Genomic DNA, 16,944 nt, shown 5'->3' on the forward strand with positions numbered 1-16,944 from the left:
TCTGTCTCTTGACTTTGACTTTGCCGTGACTTTGAGGCGGGTGCTTTGTGAATTTTGCGGTGAGAGCCGGTAACACAGTGGTTCTGCCGGCTGCTGACGGAGAGGGGGACCCAGAAGCCACCTGCTGCGCGGTGGAGACAGCAGGCCCTTTGATCTCAGTTTAATGTCGTGCCATGTTCTGTCTCTCAGGCAGCTCCATATGCCATGTCCTCTGGGATTACGTCAGCTCCACCTTGATCCGCTATCTCACCAAGCCTGGGTCATTATCTTCATTCTCCTAAAAGACGTTGACCCGAAGTTTCTATCAAACGTCTCGCATCATATATCATATATATTTTTATTGGCTGCTGTAGTAGAGAGAGGTTAGTCCAAAGGCCTACAAGAAAGTAGCATAAGTTTGGTCTGCTGTTTGATCCAAAGTGTGTTTATGATTGTTGTCTTGTTGAAGCACCAATTCTACTCAGGGTTAGATTGCGAACTGGTGATAGTTTAGTTCTTAGTTTTGGCTCCCGACATACTTCCTATCTTTGTGGCCAAGCAGTTGAATGTTTCCCATCTGCTTGTCCAAAAGTAATTTGGCTTGTCCATGTGTAAGTTGAGCTTGAAGGTTTTGACTTTAGAGAAGGGGCTTCGTTTTCAGATCATGCTGATGTTAAGCATTCTTCACCGTAGACAACAACACTGGCATACTGGTGCCTGACAGACATTGGCTGTGCCAAACCTTTAGAGGGTAGTGTTTAATGTGTTCTTTTGAACCCTAATAGTTTTTCAAGATTAATTCTCTCGTGACTAAATCCCAGCAAAACCTCAAACTTGCTTGTTAATCAAAGCTTTTTTTCTCCGTGTTTATTACATACTGGCATATTATAGTCAAATACTGAGTATGGTTACTCTTAATTGTATTTAGGGTTTTAGTTTCAAGCAGATACATAAATATCTTTATGTATTTCTTTCTCAGTGGATCTAGCTAAATTCTATGCTTTAGGCCCCTATACTTGAACTTTCTTCACATTTTTGTCATGATGAAATCAGAAATCAAACACGTTATCTGGATTTTATGCAACAGTCCAAGTCAAAGTAGTCCTTAATTGTGAAGTAGAAGGAAAATGATCTTCCATAAAGACGATATTTGTGGAGTTAATTCTCTCATTAACTGTGAATCTCTGCTGCTCTATCAATGTTACACTGAGCCTAGCCACAAACCTCTGAAATCCTTAAATAGTAACTGGATTCATAATTAAATCAAAAATATACACAGGTGGACTCTACTCTTTGCTAATTGGGGAATTTTGGGCATTTTGTTGCCCTGAATCGTCAGAGGATTTTGAAGACCATGCATTTTTTCCTTGTCTTGGTCTGTCGTCTATAAACCTCTAAAATCCGTAGAATGTTGTGCTTGTAACTCAAGCTTAATAAAGTTTAGGCGGTGCAAGTCCATTTGAAAGACTAATCTTACCGCTCTGACCAAAGGTGGGAGTCGCGTGTGAAATCTCCAGGCCGTCCAGCTACCGTGAGTCCAGTCGAATTTGTCATTCATGTGTCGCTGTGACGTTACAGTATGTAGGCACATGAAGACAACCGGTTGCAAAATCACATCTGCGCGGTCAGCTTCTGCCATAATTTTTTTTTTTTATTTAATTTTTTTGGCTGAACCGGTAGCTCTGTAGAGGCAGAGTGGCTGTGGCGTCAGTGTGCTTTGACTGACAGGCGCCGCTTATTGGAATTGACACGGCGACGAGATGTGTGTCAGCGCTCTGACTGCTCATCTCATTGGGCATCCAAAGACGGCCGCAGCCACCGCCGCGCTGCCACTGCGGCTCCGAGACGGGGTGTCACCATGATTAAATCTGCCCTGAAACGCACGCGCCGCACATGTACGCCGCATTGCTTTGCCGTGTGTGTGTGTGTGTGTGTGTGTGTGTGTGTGTGTGTGTGTTTGCGTGCCTCCCATGGTTCGAGTGTGTGTATGTGTCTACGTGTGGGTGTATGCAGGTCTCTCACCATCCAGACTGTATTGCAATAGTGTTTACCTCTGCCCCTCTCCTCCACCCACTCATCAGTCACTCCTCACCAACTCATCTCTCTTGCTCCCGCCTCTTCTATGAACCTACACTCAAAGCAGGAACAAAATAAAGGATTGTTGGCAACACTGACAGCTGCAGAAGTGCTGGGTGGCAGAACTAATATATGATCGCTTCCCTTCTTCTGGATAGAAAATTACTGTTGTGCATTTTTTTACCAACAGAAGTTGTTTATTTTAACATGACACAGTCGTGCAACGGTGACCATATTGTGCCTCGTTTTCTCAGCTTGCCGTTGGTTCCTATAGGACTGATTTTTAAGTGTTCTGGCGCAGGGCTTTCTCATGGTTTTGTTCTAATAAGCATGGCACGGCGCCGGGGTTGTTGTGACACCCTGTCAGCCTGTGGGCTGGACTGCTGCTCTGTGAACAGCTCTGTAGGATGGACTCCCTGTGATTGTGCGCTGACCTTTGCATCATGAGGAAGATGACAGGTAATTTAGAGGCCTCAGGGACTGCGGAACCATACATTTGCTGTCCCCAAACCGTGCACCAGCGCAACCACGTTCACCTTGAGATGGGAGCAGCGCGTCAATATGCACTGCATGTGCACACACATGTGCACATGCAGTGAAGAGGAATCCATAGACAGCCCAAGAAGGTCTGGAGTTTTAAAAATGCTCCAGGTCTGTGTATGGAAAAGGGAATTGACTATAACAAAAAATACTTTTTTTCACCCCTAGACTCCTTGTCATAAATTATCCATCCATCCATGGTCTGTTCATTTATCCTTTCATCAGTCCATCCAATTGTTTGTGCAATCATATTATTGTTTATCTACCCATCGATTCATGCATCAGTTTATCTTAGTGAACTTTCGTTATTAGAATTTAAAAATGCCTTACCAAGGGACAGTCAAATTTGATTCCAGAATTTCGCTCTTAAAGTGACGGTATTATGCATTTTCCAGCCATATAGTGCCACTTTATATCGCAATCAAATTATTATGTTATTTTCAGTTGTTATAAAAACACTGCATATATCAAACATGACTTAAAAGAAAATTGACTCTGCAATTTGATGCTTTGAAATTGGGCCTCTGTGTCTTTAAGAAGCCCCTGCTCTTTCCGACACTCTGCTTTCAGGATATCATCACAACATCGCTCCTCCATTATCCTGTCTACTACTGACATTACAAGCGCTGGACTGAGAAGTATTTTGTATGATGAGCTTAGCAGACATTAAGTTCCACTGGGTGTTTGCTAATTGCTGCTGCATCTAGTCTGGTGGAGGCAGAAGGTTGACAAGAGACTCAAACTTCAAGGCGGAGCTGTGGGTAAATAGGCGGAGCTTTGTATGAGCAGGTGTTTATGCAGCCTGAATGGTTGCCACAGGAGATGCAAGGATTCAAAGAATCAAAGCAAAACTCCAGGTATGTTTTTGATGAGGAAATAATGTTATAGCCTGATATAAAGCTCACAAAAGTCGATTTTACATAACATCCCCTCCCTGCTTTAAAGATGTATTAAACACCTCTGTGTGTAGTCATGCAGACGTGCTTTGAGCTTTCCCAAAGTTGTTTGCACACACACTTTGTGCAAAAACATATCTTGACACACTCCCAACACCCAACAGTCATTGTCACACACTCTAATCACCTACATCGTCACAACCCGTCCTCAAACAACCAAATCACAAGGGGTGGCAAACTGGTAAGGCAGAGGGGGGAAAACGATGATTTAGAGTGATAATTGCATAATCACCAGTTGTGATAATTGTAATTGATGACTGCATAATTGCTAATTGCGCTCTTTAAGGGAGCCTCTCTTTTCCGTTGTCTCTCTGTCTCTCGGCACGTCACTCTGTAGCCCCTCATCTCCGCTCCAGTCTTCTTCACTTTGGATTTGTTCTCCTTTCCCTCATTTATTTCACACTCCCCACCACACGTTAGGTTGATCCACTACACACACAGACACACTCACTAGCGGGTACAGTAAGTATTCTCAAAGGCTCATCAGTAAGTATTTCCCAGCAGCCCTGTCCCAGAGGCTGTGCACTGCCCACTCTGTTTCTGCGCGAAGAGTTATGGAGGAGCTCTAACAGGTTTCCTTTGTGTCTCTCTCACTCGCTGTGCCCCAGGCTTTACTCCTGCTTGTAAAATCATCCCGGGGCCAAGCCTATTCCCTTGGTGGTCGTATCCTTTATCACAAAACGGGCGAAAACAAAGAAGGCGCTGTGAGCCAGAGCAAGAGATGGGGGCCATATTTTCCAGCCAAGGAGGAGAGGAGATTTCCCAGTCGAAACCCAACCTCAAGCTGCAACTCTTTGTGCAGCTCACTCTATCCGTCACAATGTAGGAAGTCACAAATCCCAGCTGTTTAAGAGGTGGCGGCTTATGCTGGACATGACGACGACTCTGTGATCAGCCTTTCATTAGGCACGAGTGTTTTGATGGTAGCAGAGGCAGCTTGGAGGGAGGAGGGCGGGGTCATGTCTGTACGCAGACAGTGGGACCAACATGAGAGGGCATCAGGCAGGCGAGTGATTGATGTCTCCGCCGACGTCTGTAGGCAGGTTAATGGCGTGATTGTGGAGGTAATCTCCGTGTTCTCTCGTTAAAGGATGATGGAGGGCCAGGAGACCCCCGGCATGTACTCTAGAAGATGGAGCCCCAGTTGCTGCCTCTGCAGGATTTCTAGTTTATTTGTTTGTTTTATTCATTCTACATATGCAACCGGGGATTTTGATGAATCCGCTTCAGGGGAGGAAGGAGCAGCCCGGCCAGCACGCCGTCAGCCTGATTACAGAGGGCTGGCGCAACCACTCCGCTGCAGTGGCCGGGTAGTTCAGGTGAAATCTCAGCTTGGAAGTAGTTTGTCTCGGTGTCACAAAGTACTCTTGACGGTTAATGTGCTGCTGCACGAGGAGTCGATGAGATTTGATCCTCATCACTGCTGCACAAACAGAGAAACAGTCTGAATGCTGGCAGGAGTTTTTGCTGAAGCAATTCAGATTGTTCACATGCTGTTGACCCACCATGTAAAATCCCATAAATGTCATAAAAAGTCTTAAATTCATCTATTTGTAATTAAGGCCTTAAAATGTCTTGAATTCATTTTAAAAAGGTCTTAAATTTTGATATTAAATATTTAGTCTTGTATAATCTGGGTTGTTTTTTCTTAGTCACATTCAGATATCTGCATTGCATTCTGTGACTCGAGATGGAGATAGACATAATAATTAAAGTATAAATACATTTATTATGTATGTGTATAGATATAGGTCTTAAATTCCTTATAATAAGGGTACTAAGAAGTGTTAAATTTGAGTTGGTGAGACCTGCAGAAACCCTGTTTAATATGGAAAAGTTAAAGCAGTTTGAATATTTCTTCACAGCATTCATCAAAAGTCTTTAAAAGTCTTATATTGATGTATTAAGACATGAATTTAAGTGGTTTAAGCTGGAAAAGTTGTTTTATGATAGCAAGGTGATTTATGCACTCTTGTTGTTTATTGTTGCCACATAGTTTCATAAAGTCCTGGAGGGAGGAGAGTTGATGGGAGGTAGATGAGGGCAGGTGTGTGTGGGTTGGCGGGCGTGTGTGTGTGTGTAGGGAGGGTGGAAGGTTAAACTGGGGTCCAGCTGAGTGAAACAGCAGCACTGTGTATCAGGGAGCTGCCTAAGAGCAGCAGACTATTGCATCTGTATTGATTGGACTTCAGCCTTTTCCATTTTCCATGAACTCCTCTGAGTTGCTCTGAGTGGGAGTGATGGGGGCTGGGGGAGGGAGTGGGAGGTGAGGTTCTGAGTGGGGGGGATTTGCTTGATCTTTATGATATTTCTTTAAACATGATGCTGTCGTTATGCCTCCCCGGGGGAAAACGCGCCAGCCATTTCCAGTAAATCAAAGGCTCTCCGTCTCACGCTATTTTCCACACACCTTATTTATAACCCCACTAAACAGCTCCAACACACTGCCGCCATTCTCATAAGTGTTTTCAGCCTTTTGCGAAATGAATGTGTTTTTTCTTTTTTTTTCAAATGCATTTACACCGCTGAGGAGCAGCACCGGCTCAGACGTGCCGCCCGCCCTCCTGGCCCCTTTGTTGGGGCCCCATCGAGCCGATACGACTGCGGGGAATGTAATCGGCAGCGACAGAAATGACACGAACAGTAGATGACGATCATTTGAATCCAGTCGATGAGTCAGACTAGATCCAACTTTACTGTTGCCGCGTAGAGGGCGTCGGGGAGAAGGCACCGCGCGCGTCCTCTGGTTTACAAACAGATCCGAAGTCTCGGTGTGCGCTGAGAGCGGGTAACCCACATACCCACTAGTGCAGGTGCCCTCTCCATGGGGCCAGGTGGCGGCTAATTTGCTTTCTTTGTCCCTCCTAATGAATCGTTAATTGGTTTGCGTCACCCGCCGAGCCGCGGTGCTGAGTGCTGCTGGTGATGGAGGCCACCGGCGAGTGTCCTCGCACACAACGGGCGCCTACATTTACCGGGCCAAATGTCGCCTGGCAACATGCAACAGCTTGGCAGTTAAACAGGAGAAACATTGCCACGGTTTAAGCTTTCTCAAGATGTCACTGATTTACTGTTAAGAACTCCTTCCTGTCCCGTAAAATCATCAGAGAATATCAGTATTTCTACTGTAGATCTTTCCTTTGGCAGCAGCCGATAATATTTTTTACGTTTTTTTAGTAGGACTGCACAGTATATTGATTAACAAAATCTGAGCAAAATCAATGTGCACAATATTTACAGTATGTTGGGTGCAGCGTTTGTAGGATCTTACCTTTCAAGTGCCTTGCAGTCTGACGTTTCTTGACATCAAGGTGAAACAGTGCATCGCAATAAGCAATAAATCAATAAATCAATTAATCGCTTGATAAATTAAAACCAGCTCAATAATTTCTATTTGCATGATTTATCATTTCTCTCTTTCTACCAAAAACTGCATGATAAAAGTCGTAAATTTGGTGTTTTGGTCTCAACTGTCCTTTTCTTTTTTTTCTGAATCACAGTTTTGTTTTCAGAGACGTTGTAATTCGTTTTATTTGTTGTTTCTGGTTTTCTTTGTTTGTTTATTTTGGATATTTAAAATGTCCTCCAGTTCCCGTGTTAAATTATCAATAGAATTTAAAGTTTGTTGATCTCTGATAATGTGTTCTTGCATTATTATGCCATTACCATTATATTATTTTAAAATTGTCTCAAAACAGCAATATTATCGTTGATTGCAATAACTTCTGGGACGATTTATCGACCAGTAAAACGTGTTTTTGTGAACAGGCCTAATGGGAACGTCGTGGTGATGAAACAGAACGCAAAAACGAAGGAAAGTCTGAGCAAATGGCAAGAAAAACCACCGCTGTAGATCCTTCATGCTGTAGATTAGAAAAGGTTTTGCAGCTTTAATTGGTGAGTTAGGTGAATGTAGAGTTTTGGCAACACTTGTAAAGTTTTTATTATGGTGTAACTGTAGTGAAAACAGGAAAGGATGAGCGCACCTCTCTTTATTTTGATTTTACTACTGTTGCTGCTCAAATTCCTACACTTGAGTTTCAAAGTGACCAAGTGGAAAAGATCTTGAAGCAGAAGTTTGGTATCATCTAGAGATAATTACATCCTGAATGTGGCGTGCAGCTTTCAAAGTGCAGGCCAGACCCACTTAGATATGGTAGGTTACTTAAATTCAACTTTTAAAACATTGTGTGGTCCTTTTGATATTCATAATTGCTTGAATACATTTTTCTCCTGAGGAAAACTAATTTATAGGAATAAAACTTATTAAACTTTTAAAAGATAACTAAATGAAAAATCTCAAGATGTGATGACACGTCGGATACAACACATAAAGTTTTGATTGTGGAGCAGCATTTCAAATTTTGATTGGGCTTTAAATGAGGGGAAAGTTTTATTGTATTTTATGTCTCAGAAAGTAGCACTGTGTGTTATTAGTATCATATTGTTGTAAAACATACAATTTTTAACTCAAATATGATCACAAATCTGTCAGTTCGCCTTTAATTCATATTATAATATTCTGACCGGTTGGAGTAAAGCTCAGCAGGTGATACAAGCATAACAAATGTTCTAACCAATAATCATACATAGCAGCTTTAGGTGTAGAGCCGCAGAAAATTATAATCATGTTAACAACGTTTGCTTGAAAATAATTTTATTATATTAAGTATTACAGTCATATTTTATGGTAGAAGGTTTTTCTATTACTCTAAACACTGTTTTAAAGGTGCGGCATTATGTAAAATTGACTTTTTTGTAATAATGTTATTGCCTCATCAAAGACAAACCTGTAGTGTTGCTTTGATTCTTTCATGCATGTTTGAGAAATCCTCTAGTCTCCCGTGGCAACCATTCAGCTGTGTAAAACACCTGGGTGGACCTAGCTCCACCTTCAAGGTCCTGCTGCGCTTCAGAGCTGTAATTTCCAAGCTTCAGAGCTTCCGCCTCACAGAGCATCCCTCCCCCACTCAGCTCCTTCAGACTAGCCAGCAGCAATTAGCAGACACCTGGTGGGACTATGTATCGGCTGAGCTCATTATAGGAGCTACTACTTCTCAGTGTAACATTGGTGAGAACAGGAGCCATGTTGTGATGACTTCCTAAAGGCGGCGTTTCTTAAAGAGACAGAGGCCCAATTTCAAGGCGTTACATTACAAAGTAAATTGTTTTTTAAGTCATATTTGATATACAAATCCCATTTTTTAACAACTGAAGTTATAATATATAAGCTGTAGTTCCAGTACTTCTAAACTACATCATGATTGTCATCAATGATGTTTTACCTTAAACTTTAAGTCAGATAATCTTTGCTTCACCTGACCATTCGTGTACTCTGTTCCTAGGTTATGCAACTCCATGTTTACCTTAATGGCATCTTCTTCCCTGCAGGTGGTCGCTCTGAACAAGCGCAGTAAGGAGGCAGAGTCTGCGTTCCTGGGAATCTACAAACAGCTTATTGAGGCCCCAGGTGAGTCTCCCACTAAGACCAGAGAAGTGCATATTCACAAACAACACCAGCACACTCGCCAGCATTACGTGTAGAATTACCATTCTGCCTTTGAAGATCAATCTTTTAAAAGATCAATTCCCCGTCAATTGTCACGTCTGCGGGTGGACCGGTTCGCTCGCTTCGTTCGTACAAACCACCACACACACACGAAAAAAACCAGAAAGTAATTTTTCCCTCACCGTGAATACGGTGGATGTGGTGCGGCAGCACATGGATGTAAAATACAGAAAACCCTATATCCTGTGGCTCTTATCTATTTTTCAAAGTCTATGCTCTCAGAGTGGTTTCCAAAACTCTGCGTGATGCCACTTCAAAACCCAGCGCTGGTCCTCGAGTGTAGCCCGACTGAGGAGCAAACACGTTCTTAAGGAGCTCGGCTGTTGATTGTGGAGGACCAATTAAAATCCCAACTGAAGTCTAGGTTTGTGTTGAACCTGATGAGGCCAAAGGGGGGGAGGGTAAGGGAAAGAGGTGCAAAAGGCGGAAAATTGGAGTAAAGGAAAGGCACAAGTCTGTGTTTATTCAGTTTTTTTTTTCCTCCAGTGCCAGGGAGCATGTAGCGTATTGCTCTCTGTTGCAGGAGACGGCAGCAGTACGCAGCCCAATCTCAGTCTAGATCAGAGAAGCACTTGTGGCAGGAGTAGAGAATGCTGTTTACAGATTCAATGAATACGAGATAAAAGCCAGCGTCAGAGAAAAAGCGACGACGGCAACTGACTTTTAAAGGTCTCCATTTTTCCTTGAAGTCCCCTGCTTGATATTGCGCCACCAACCACCCACACTCGCTAACCCTCGCGCTCAGGCGCACACACAAACATAAGCCGTCTTTGAATGGAGTTATTTCCTTGATAAGAAATGCCTTTCTTTGAAGACGTATTCAGTTTGATTAATATAACCTGTGCCTTTTTTTACATGGTGACCTTAATTCCAGAGCATTTTAATGGTACACGATTTTAAAAGAGACCTTTGTCAGGTAGCAGAGGCTGCTGCCATCCCACGTAACACAAACACTTTGTTTTACAAAGCTAAATATTTTTTTCCCTTTTTTCTTGAAATATAAACTATGTTCTTTTTATAACCATTCACTTGCCTTGAAGATTGCAGAATATCACATACCCTGTTCCATCTGGTAGTCCTGCGAAGCCACTCGCCGATCTTCATTTGACATTACAATTGTAACGGTACGGGTCCTGCTTCTTTCATGCCACAAATATATTAGTATATTATAAATATGCAGTGTCTTGTAAAAATCTCTGCAGACTGAACTTCTTTGTTTGCCACTGTGCCACTTAAGTGTTTGGTATTTTATGTGAAGGAGCAACACAAAGATCATTTGAACGCAGACTTAATGAAAAGTATGTTTAAGACCTGCCTGAAGATTATTTCCAAAAGGTATTTTTAATCCGTTTAATCGGACCTGCTAGCCTCATCGGAACACACATTCTAATTTGTTGAGAAGTATCTGAACGAAAGAAAGGAACTGGAGGATTGTCAGAGGATTGTCCTCAGCTGAGAATTTACCACTGCATCTGTGCTACCAATTTCGGTCTTGGTAACTGTGGTTCTCGCTTCCTTCAGGTTGTTGACCACAATAATCAGTCTCACTCCATCTCACTTGGAGCTCCAGATAGATTTCCTTGGTTCTAGTGGCCTTGAGAATTGATAGGAAGTTAGAAGTTGGGTTGTGAGAGACGGACAAGACATGCGGCAAAGATCAACGTACCGAGACTTTAACGGTTAGAGTCTAACCTGTGACGACCATGTCGAGGACTAAGGCCGTACATGGGTCATGTGCTGCACTACTGCACATGACAGTGGTGCAGCACTATTTCTGCCCTATTTCTTTCAGTTTTTGAAAGATCAAACCAACAGTTGTCACCTGGCAACCTATTTCAAATCTTTGGTGTTGAAGAAGTTGGATTCAATCAATCAATCAATCAATCAATCAATCAATCAATCAATCAATCAATCAATCAATCAATCAATCAATCAATCAATCAATCAATCAATCAATCAATCAATCAATCAATCAATCAATCAATGTGCTAGATGTGTACCTACAGGAGGCAAAACTCCTTTTAACTTTTTGCTCACTGTATTTGTTTGTGTTATCAGGAAAAACATACACACTTACAATTAAAATCATTCTTTTAAAAAAACTTTCAGTCTGAACCTGAAAAATAAGTAGAACTTTCTTTTCAATTGATGCAATATATAAGTATATATGCCTTCAACATGAAAGATTTGGTGTTGCCCTCAGCATGTTGGGGGGTTTGCTCTGTATGTATCATCTGTAAGGACTCACTGTATTCTGCCCCTGTTTGTCACTGTACAGCTTGCTGCTGGTGTCCAAGGTCACCCCCCCCCTGCACCCCCAGTCCTCCTGCCCCGCCAACTCCCCACCCCCTCCCTCTCCTACCCACCTCTCGTCAGAATGGATGACTCCAGGTACACGGGAGGACACTCATTTGGCCGTGGCCCCGCTTCATTTCTCTCTAGCCCCCTCAAACACAACAAGCAAGCATTCCCGCCGTTCCCCCTTCCAACAGACGCCACAGCTCATGTATTTTTAATCTTTTGACAGATGCAATTATTCTTTACACGCCATGCTCGTTAATCTTAATGCAGTTATTACTATTCATGGCGTGGCGTTTTTCCCCTCCTATTATTTCATTTGAAAGTGCTTCTTCCCCACGTGTGTGTGTGCGTGCGCGCGTGTGTGTGTTTGTGCCCAGAAAGGCTTGGGGTGGTCCAATCAGAGGAGGCCAACAGCAAAGTTAATGAATGCAGAAGGAGGGGTGTGGGGGAGATACTCAATATGTGACCTGTTGTATCTGGATGCTGTTAACATCTGGTCTAGACGGACATCTGGACTGAAAATTTTATCACAAGACTTTGTGGAATTATTGTGATAACAATAAAAGTGACAATAAGAGCAGTTTATTTCTTTTCTTGGCCCCACAAACAGAAATACTGCTCTCGAGAAGCACACCAATTTGTAATGCACTTCTTTTGTCACCAGTCACAAACAAGAAGCTGCACACAGGTACTGCATTTAGTCGTATTTTCACATTTGCTGACATGCAGTGATACTCTAATTGAACAAACAGTTGAGAAAAATATTAAAGCTATCAATTCATTAATTGAAATTTATCTTGACAATGAATCAAAATTCTTATCATAAGAAATGTATCACGATAAATGATAAACTATACAATAAACCCCACCTCTAATCTGGTCACGCACCGGTTATCCACTTTGCCACGCCGTTACCGTTGGAAACGGGTAACAAAGCCGTCACACACATGAGCGTTAGTCATGACATGTTAATGCTTTGTTAGTACCTGCATACAACTAGAATGCAACAGTCAACTCTGAGCGAGAAACTTTTGATCTGAGTGATTGAAGTCTCTTTTTTTTTTTTTTATTACCATTACTTTTATTTTTTGTTAAATCTCATTTCTCCGGGCCCCTAAGCAACACGTCAATCCACCGGAGTGTTTCATTAGCGTGCTATATTTTGATTTGCCTGTGACACTTCCCCATGCTGCGCGCTGTAACTCCCACCCAGTCTGGCGCTTGAAAAGAGGGCCTGTTAACAGCGCTTCCCTAACAATGTTTATATCACCTCCGCACGGTTTTGATCAGCGCGCATAAACATATCCTGATCACTGAACGCTGGAAAACAGTGGCAGCATCTGCCCGCGTCCCGGAGATGCACCGAACCTCTCCTCCTCCTCCTTCTCCTCCTTCTCGTTCGGCTCGTCTCTCCTGGAGCGTGGGGGTGTAGGCGTGTGTGTGTGTGTGTGTGCATGCGTGCGCCGTTTGAACGCCTGCGTTTGTTGCCACCTCTGTGAGAGCGGCGAGGCCCTGTCGCCAGGGGCGTAGCCCTGAGACTGACACTCCAGGTGTTTGCTCTTCCTCGCCTCCTCACAGTATACACACTCATCCCCCAGGATCCGCCCTGCTCCCCCTCTCCTTTTAGAACACGTCTCCTTTTATCTGAGCGGAAAGCTCACGGAGACTTTGTGAAGATTCTGATCTAAATACACCCTTCTTAAAGTGTGTGCGTGTGTGTGCGCGCATGCACGTGTGTTTTCAGGGCCTACGGCATGTCTGAAGTGGATGCGCATGTCGGCGTGTGTGTGCGTGTGTTTGTTGGTGGAAATGCTAGGGCAAGAGTGCTTGCTAGTGGTGACCGTTGGTACTGCGGGTAGAAGTTAATGTTTTTTGTTAACAGACATCATATAAGTTCAACTTAATAAATTAGGTTGAACGAAGTTTTAAGTTGAATTGAAGTTTGTTTGTTTTTTCAGAATCTGTTAAAAATTCCAAGTCTTGTTATTTAGATTCACTACAAATAGACTGAAATATTTCAAGGATTCATTGAGTTTATCAGAAAGTTGGAATATTACATAAGGCCGATTAAAAAACAACTTTTAATTCAGAAATGCTGTGGTAATTTTGTGCAGTGATAACAGTTGTCACTGAAATCCACCATACAAAGTCAGTGACCCCTCACACCCCCACCATGGACTGTTCTCCCTGCTGCCCTCTGGAAAGAGGTTCCGCAGCATCCGGTGCAGGTCCACCTGGTTCCGAAACAGTTTTTTCCCACTTGCCATCAGACTGCTGAACTCTTAACTGGACTGCACTCAAAAACTGGTCTCCACTTCATACCTTGCACATATACATAGCTAAATAACTTCCATTTTACTGTCATTCCTGCACTTTATATTTTATATTTATATTCTGGAGTAACCTCATAACATTGAAACCTCAAAACATTGTCCTGAGCCGTATGCAACGAAACTTCGTTCTGTATACACCCTGTGCATGCAAAATGATAATAAAGTCAGTCTAAGTCTAAGTCTAAAGAAGCTGGCTGTTTAATGGGCTTTAAATGGATAGTTGAGTGGAAGGAAAAAGTGTAATTGGAAAACTCAAAAATAATAGGAATGAAATAGGCTTGAGAGGATTTCTAAACAATCCAGTTTAAGAGACTGATGCCCAGGCTTTTAAGATTACAATAAATGTAGCATTTTATTTTGGAGAGTCAGCTTCAGATCTGTATGCAATGGGCCATTAATTTGACAGAAAGTCACAATAAAAGCAACAACACACCAACAATTAGTATTTAACTAGAGGGTGTGGCACAAAATTGCACTCCTTATTAGGTCAAGGTGTTAAACTGGACCTGGGAAACTTAAACTGTGTCTGGTGTTAATAGTATATGGTATAGCCTGCTTTAATCAAGCGGACTAAACCCACTTCAATCATAGTCTGCCTCAATCAACAAACTTCATAGAAAAAGAGTTATAAGCAAACCTTTGTTTGCCTAGAAAGTCTGGTTTGTTGGCGGAAGTGTGACTGGACAATCAACCAAAAAGCTAAACTCTGGCCCACCTACAAAACTCTGTCTCTGGTGAGGTTCGAAAGCATATGTGAATGCCAAACGGACCAGAAACCTCTCCAAAAGCAGGAAGCGGACTATAATGCAGGGCATGTTGGACGGAAAAATGGCTCGTTGTTTTTTGCTAAAGACAAAAGAGAAATCCTACAAGTGTTAAAATCTGACGCTACTCAATTTTTGTTTGCATTTCGTGAAGGTGGAAGTTGTGCTCATGTCTTCTTCAGAGGTTTTCGTGTTGTTTCCTTCAGCGGTTCTTGGTGCAGTGCCACCACAGGCTGGCAGGGGAACAGGTCTTTCATAGGGTTTGGTTTGTTTGACACAGTGAAGCAAACCACACCAGCTGGAAATGGAACAAGTGTTAAAACTTTGGTCCCCAATCAAACTGAGTCTACAAGACTCTCAGGTGTGAAAACATCGATAGTCTCTTTACAAGACATCATAGATCCCAATGTGAGAAATCTGTGTACGATGACCCAATCCTGACTTGACCCGTCTGTGTTTACTGCTTCGAATCAGAAGACAACTTCAGCATTATAGTCTTGCCTTGAAATTCATAAAACATAAATGAATACCCTGCCAGAAAGATGTAGAAGTTTGAGGAAACGTGTGTAATTTTGGAAGAAGGGTCAGAACCCTGCGATAAAGCGTTGTTACTGGTTCACAACAGATGCTGCCCTGTGCTACACTCTAAATAGTAGGCACTGAACTCAGCGATTGGCTGTCTTTCAGAAGCATAAAGAAGAGTCGTCCTTCCTCAGCCCACCCCGCAGACAAGTGCCAGCACCAGAAAGCGAGGCCTGCGAGGCACGGCCAGCCGGTTTTATTGTAATTGTGCGGCTAAGTACCTAGGATCGGGAGGCGAGTGGAGAAGTGCTTTGTGCGAGTCTGTTGGAAAATAAGGCCATATAAAAGCTGACGGAAAATGAAAGCTCTCTGGGCGGGACGAGATTATGCACAAGTGATTAATAAGAGCAGTAATAAACAAAGGCCCAGGAGATGTTTGAGGTGCTTAATAATGCATTATGTTCATAAAAGAGCCAGGCCTCTCCAACTCGTCCCTGTGGAGTTGGAGACCCTAGAGGGACCAGGAGAGAGTGTGTGCTCTCCAAAGGCAGCATCTGTGTGTGTGTAGGAATGTGTGCTGATAAGAGCTGATGGGATGCAGAAATGAAAAGAGAGTAGTATTTATTGCTGTTAATTCATTGGAATTTGGATTTGATAAGTCAGAATATAAAGTTTCTCTTCTTTTTGTTTTACTTCATGTATTCCAGTTCAGTTTGGTTCGGATGTCACGGCATCTTGTGTTAATTTTAAACGCCGCGTACGCTCCTCTCTTTGTTTCCTTGACACCCTCCTCTTTGTTCCGGGCTTTAAAATGCCTCGACATTGATGTCGCTCCGTCTTCGTCCTTCAGTCTGTCAAAGAAACACGCAGAGCAGCGATAATAATAACAAAAAAAAAAAAAAAGAAAAGAAATGCGCAGGTTAAAAAGTTTTCTCTTTCTCGGCTTTGTTTCGCGCCGAACGCTTCCCACAGTCGCACCTCCCCTACCCCCAACCCTCTTTTTCTTCTCATTCCACGCATCTTTATATTTGAGTATTTCCTCCTTCCTTCTGCCACATCAAGGGAAGAAGAAGTGTTCGCTCTGCCGTCTTGAGTATCAAATGCCTGATGGTTTAAAATACGCCACAAACAGACGAGGTTTCTGTATTTGTTGCGAGCAGTTTGTGTTTCTTTTCATCAAAATTGTTCCTTGACAGGCTGAAGATAAGAGGGGGGATTTTATTTTATTTTTTTCACATGGTATATGTCTCTACATTGTGTGTGAAGGTGAAAGTGCTCCGTCAACCCAGTTTTGGTCCTTGACAACAACATTACGACAGTGTTGCTGTTTGTTGCAGCAGCGGCGGCGGCGTGTGTTTGTGGACCTTGAAGTCCACTCGCAGAGAGAGAGAGAGGAAGAAGAAAAAAAAAGTCTGTTTTGAATGAAAAGAAAAAAACCTTGGAGCACAGCCTTGTAAATTAATTTGTTCGTGTTGTATGATGGGAACACAGCTGGCCTCATTAACATGCGCACAACAAATAATTATAGCTTTTTTCCCCCCCCTTCCTCTCTCTCCCTCTCTCTCCAGCCAGCCAATGCTTGGCTAATGGGCTTGCTGGGTTAATTATGTCAGAGCGTAATTACACAGAGCCCAGGGAGACATAATGGTGCACCCTACTGCGCCCACACCGCCTAATGATGGTGTATCGCTGACAGGGCCAAGACGGACCGCCCTGACACACCTGCTTGTCTTGGCTCGCTCTACGCCCGTCCACTCGCTCGCCCACCTAAACCTGCGCCCCCTCCTCTCCGTTTCCCCTCGGCGGAGCCACCCACAGCATGCTCAGCCGTCCGGCTTCTGATCCTGCTTTCAGATGTGCAATACGATGGTGACCACAAGCAGGCAGCTGCAGGGTGGTAACCT

General features: G+C 43.1%; 1 protein-coding gene across 4 annotated transcripts in view; it reads left to right on the forward strand.

The window, feature by feature from the left end:
* cux2 (cut like homeobox 2) overlaps positions 1–16,944 on the forward strand; it is a 131,128-nt gene that overhangs the window by 83,908 nt on the left and 30,276 nt on the right. For all 4 annotated transcript variants that reach the window (XM_023342649.1, XM_023342650.1, XM_023342651.1 and 1 more), the window contains exon 4: positions 8,943–9,021. In XM_023342649.1, the coding sequence (XP_023198417.1) occupies positions 8,943–9,021 (79 nt within the window). The remainder of the gene's footprint in view (positions 1–8,942; positions 9,022–16,944) is intronic.

Source organism: Xiphophorus maculatus, chromosome 11 (genome assembly GCF_002775205.1).
Source record: "Xiphophorus maculatus strain JP 163 A chromosome 11, X_maculatus-5.0-male, whole genome shotgun sequence".
NCBI lineage: Eukaryota > Metazoa > Chordata > Actinopteri > Cyprinodontiformes > Poeciliidae > Xiphophorus > Xiphophorus maculatus.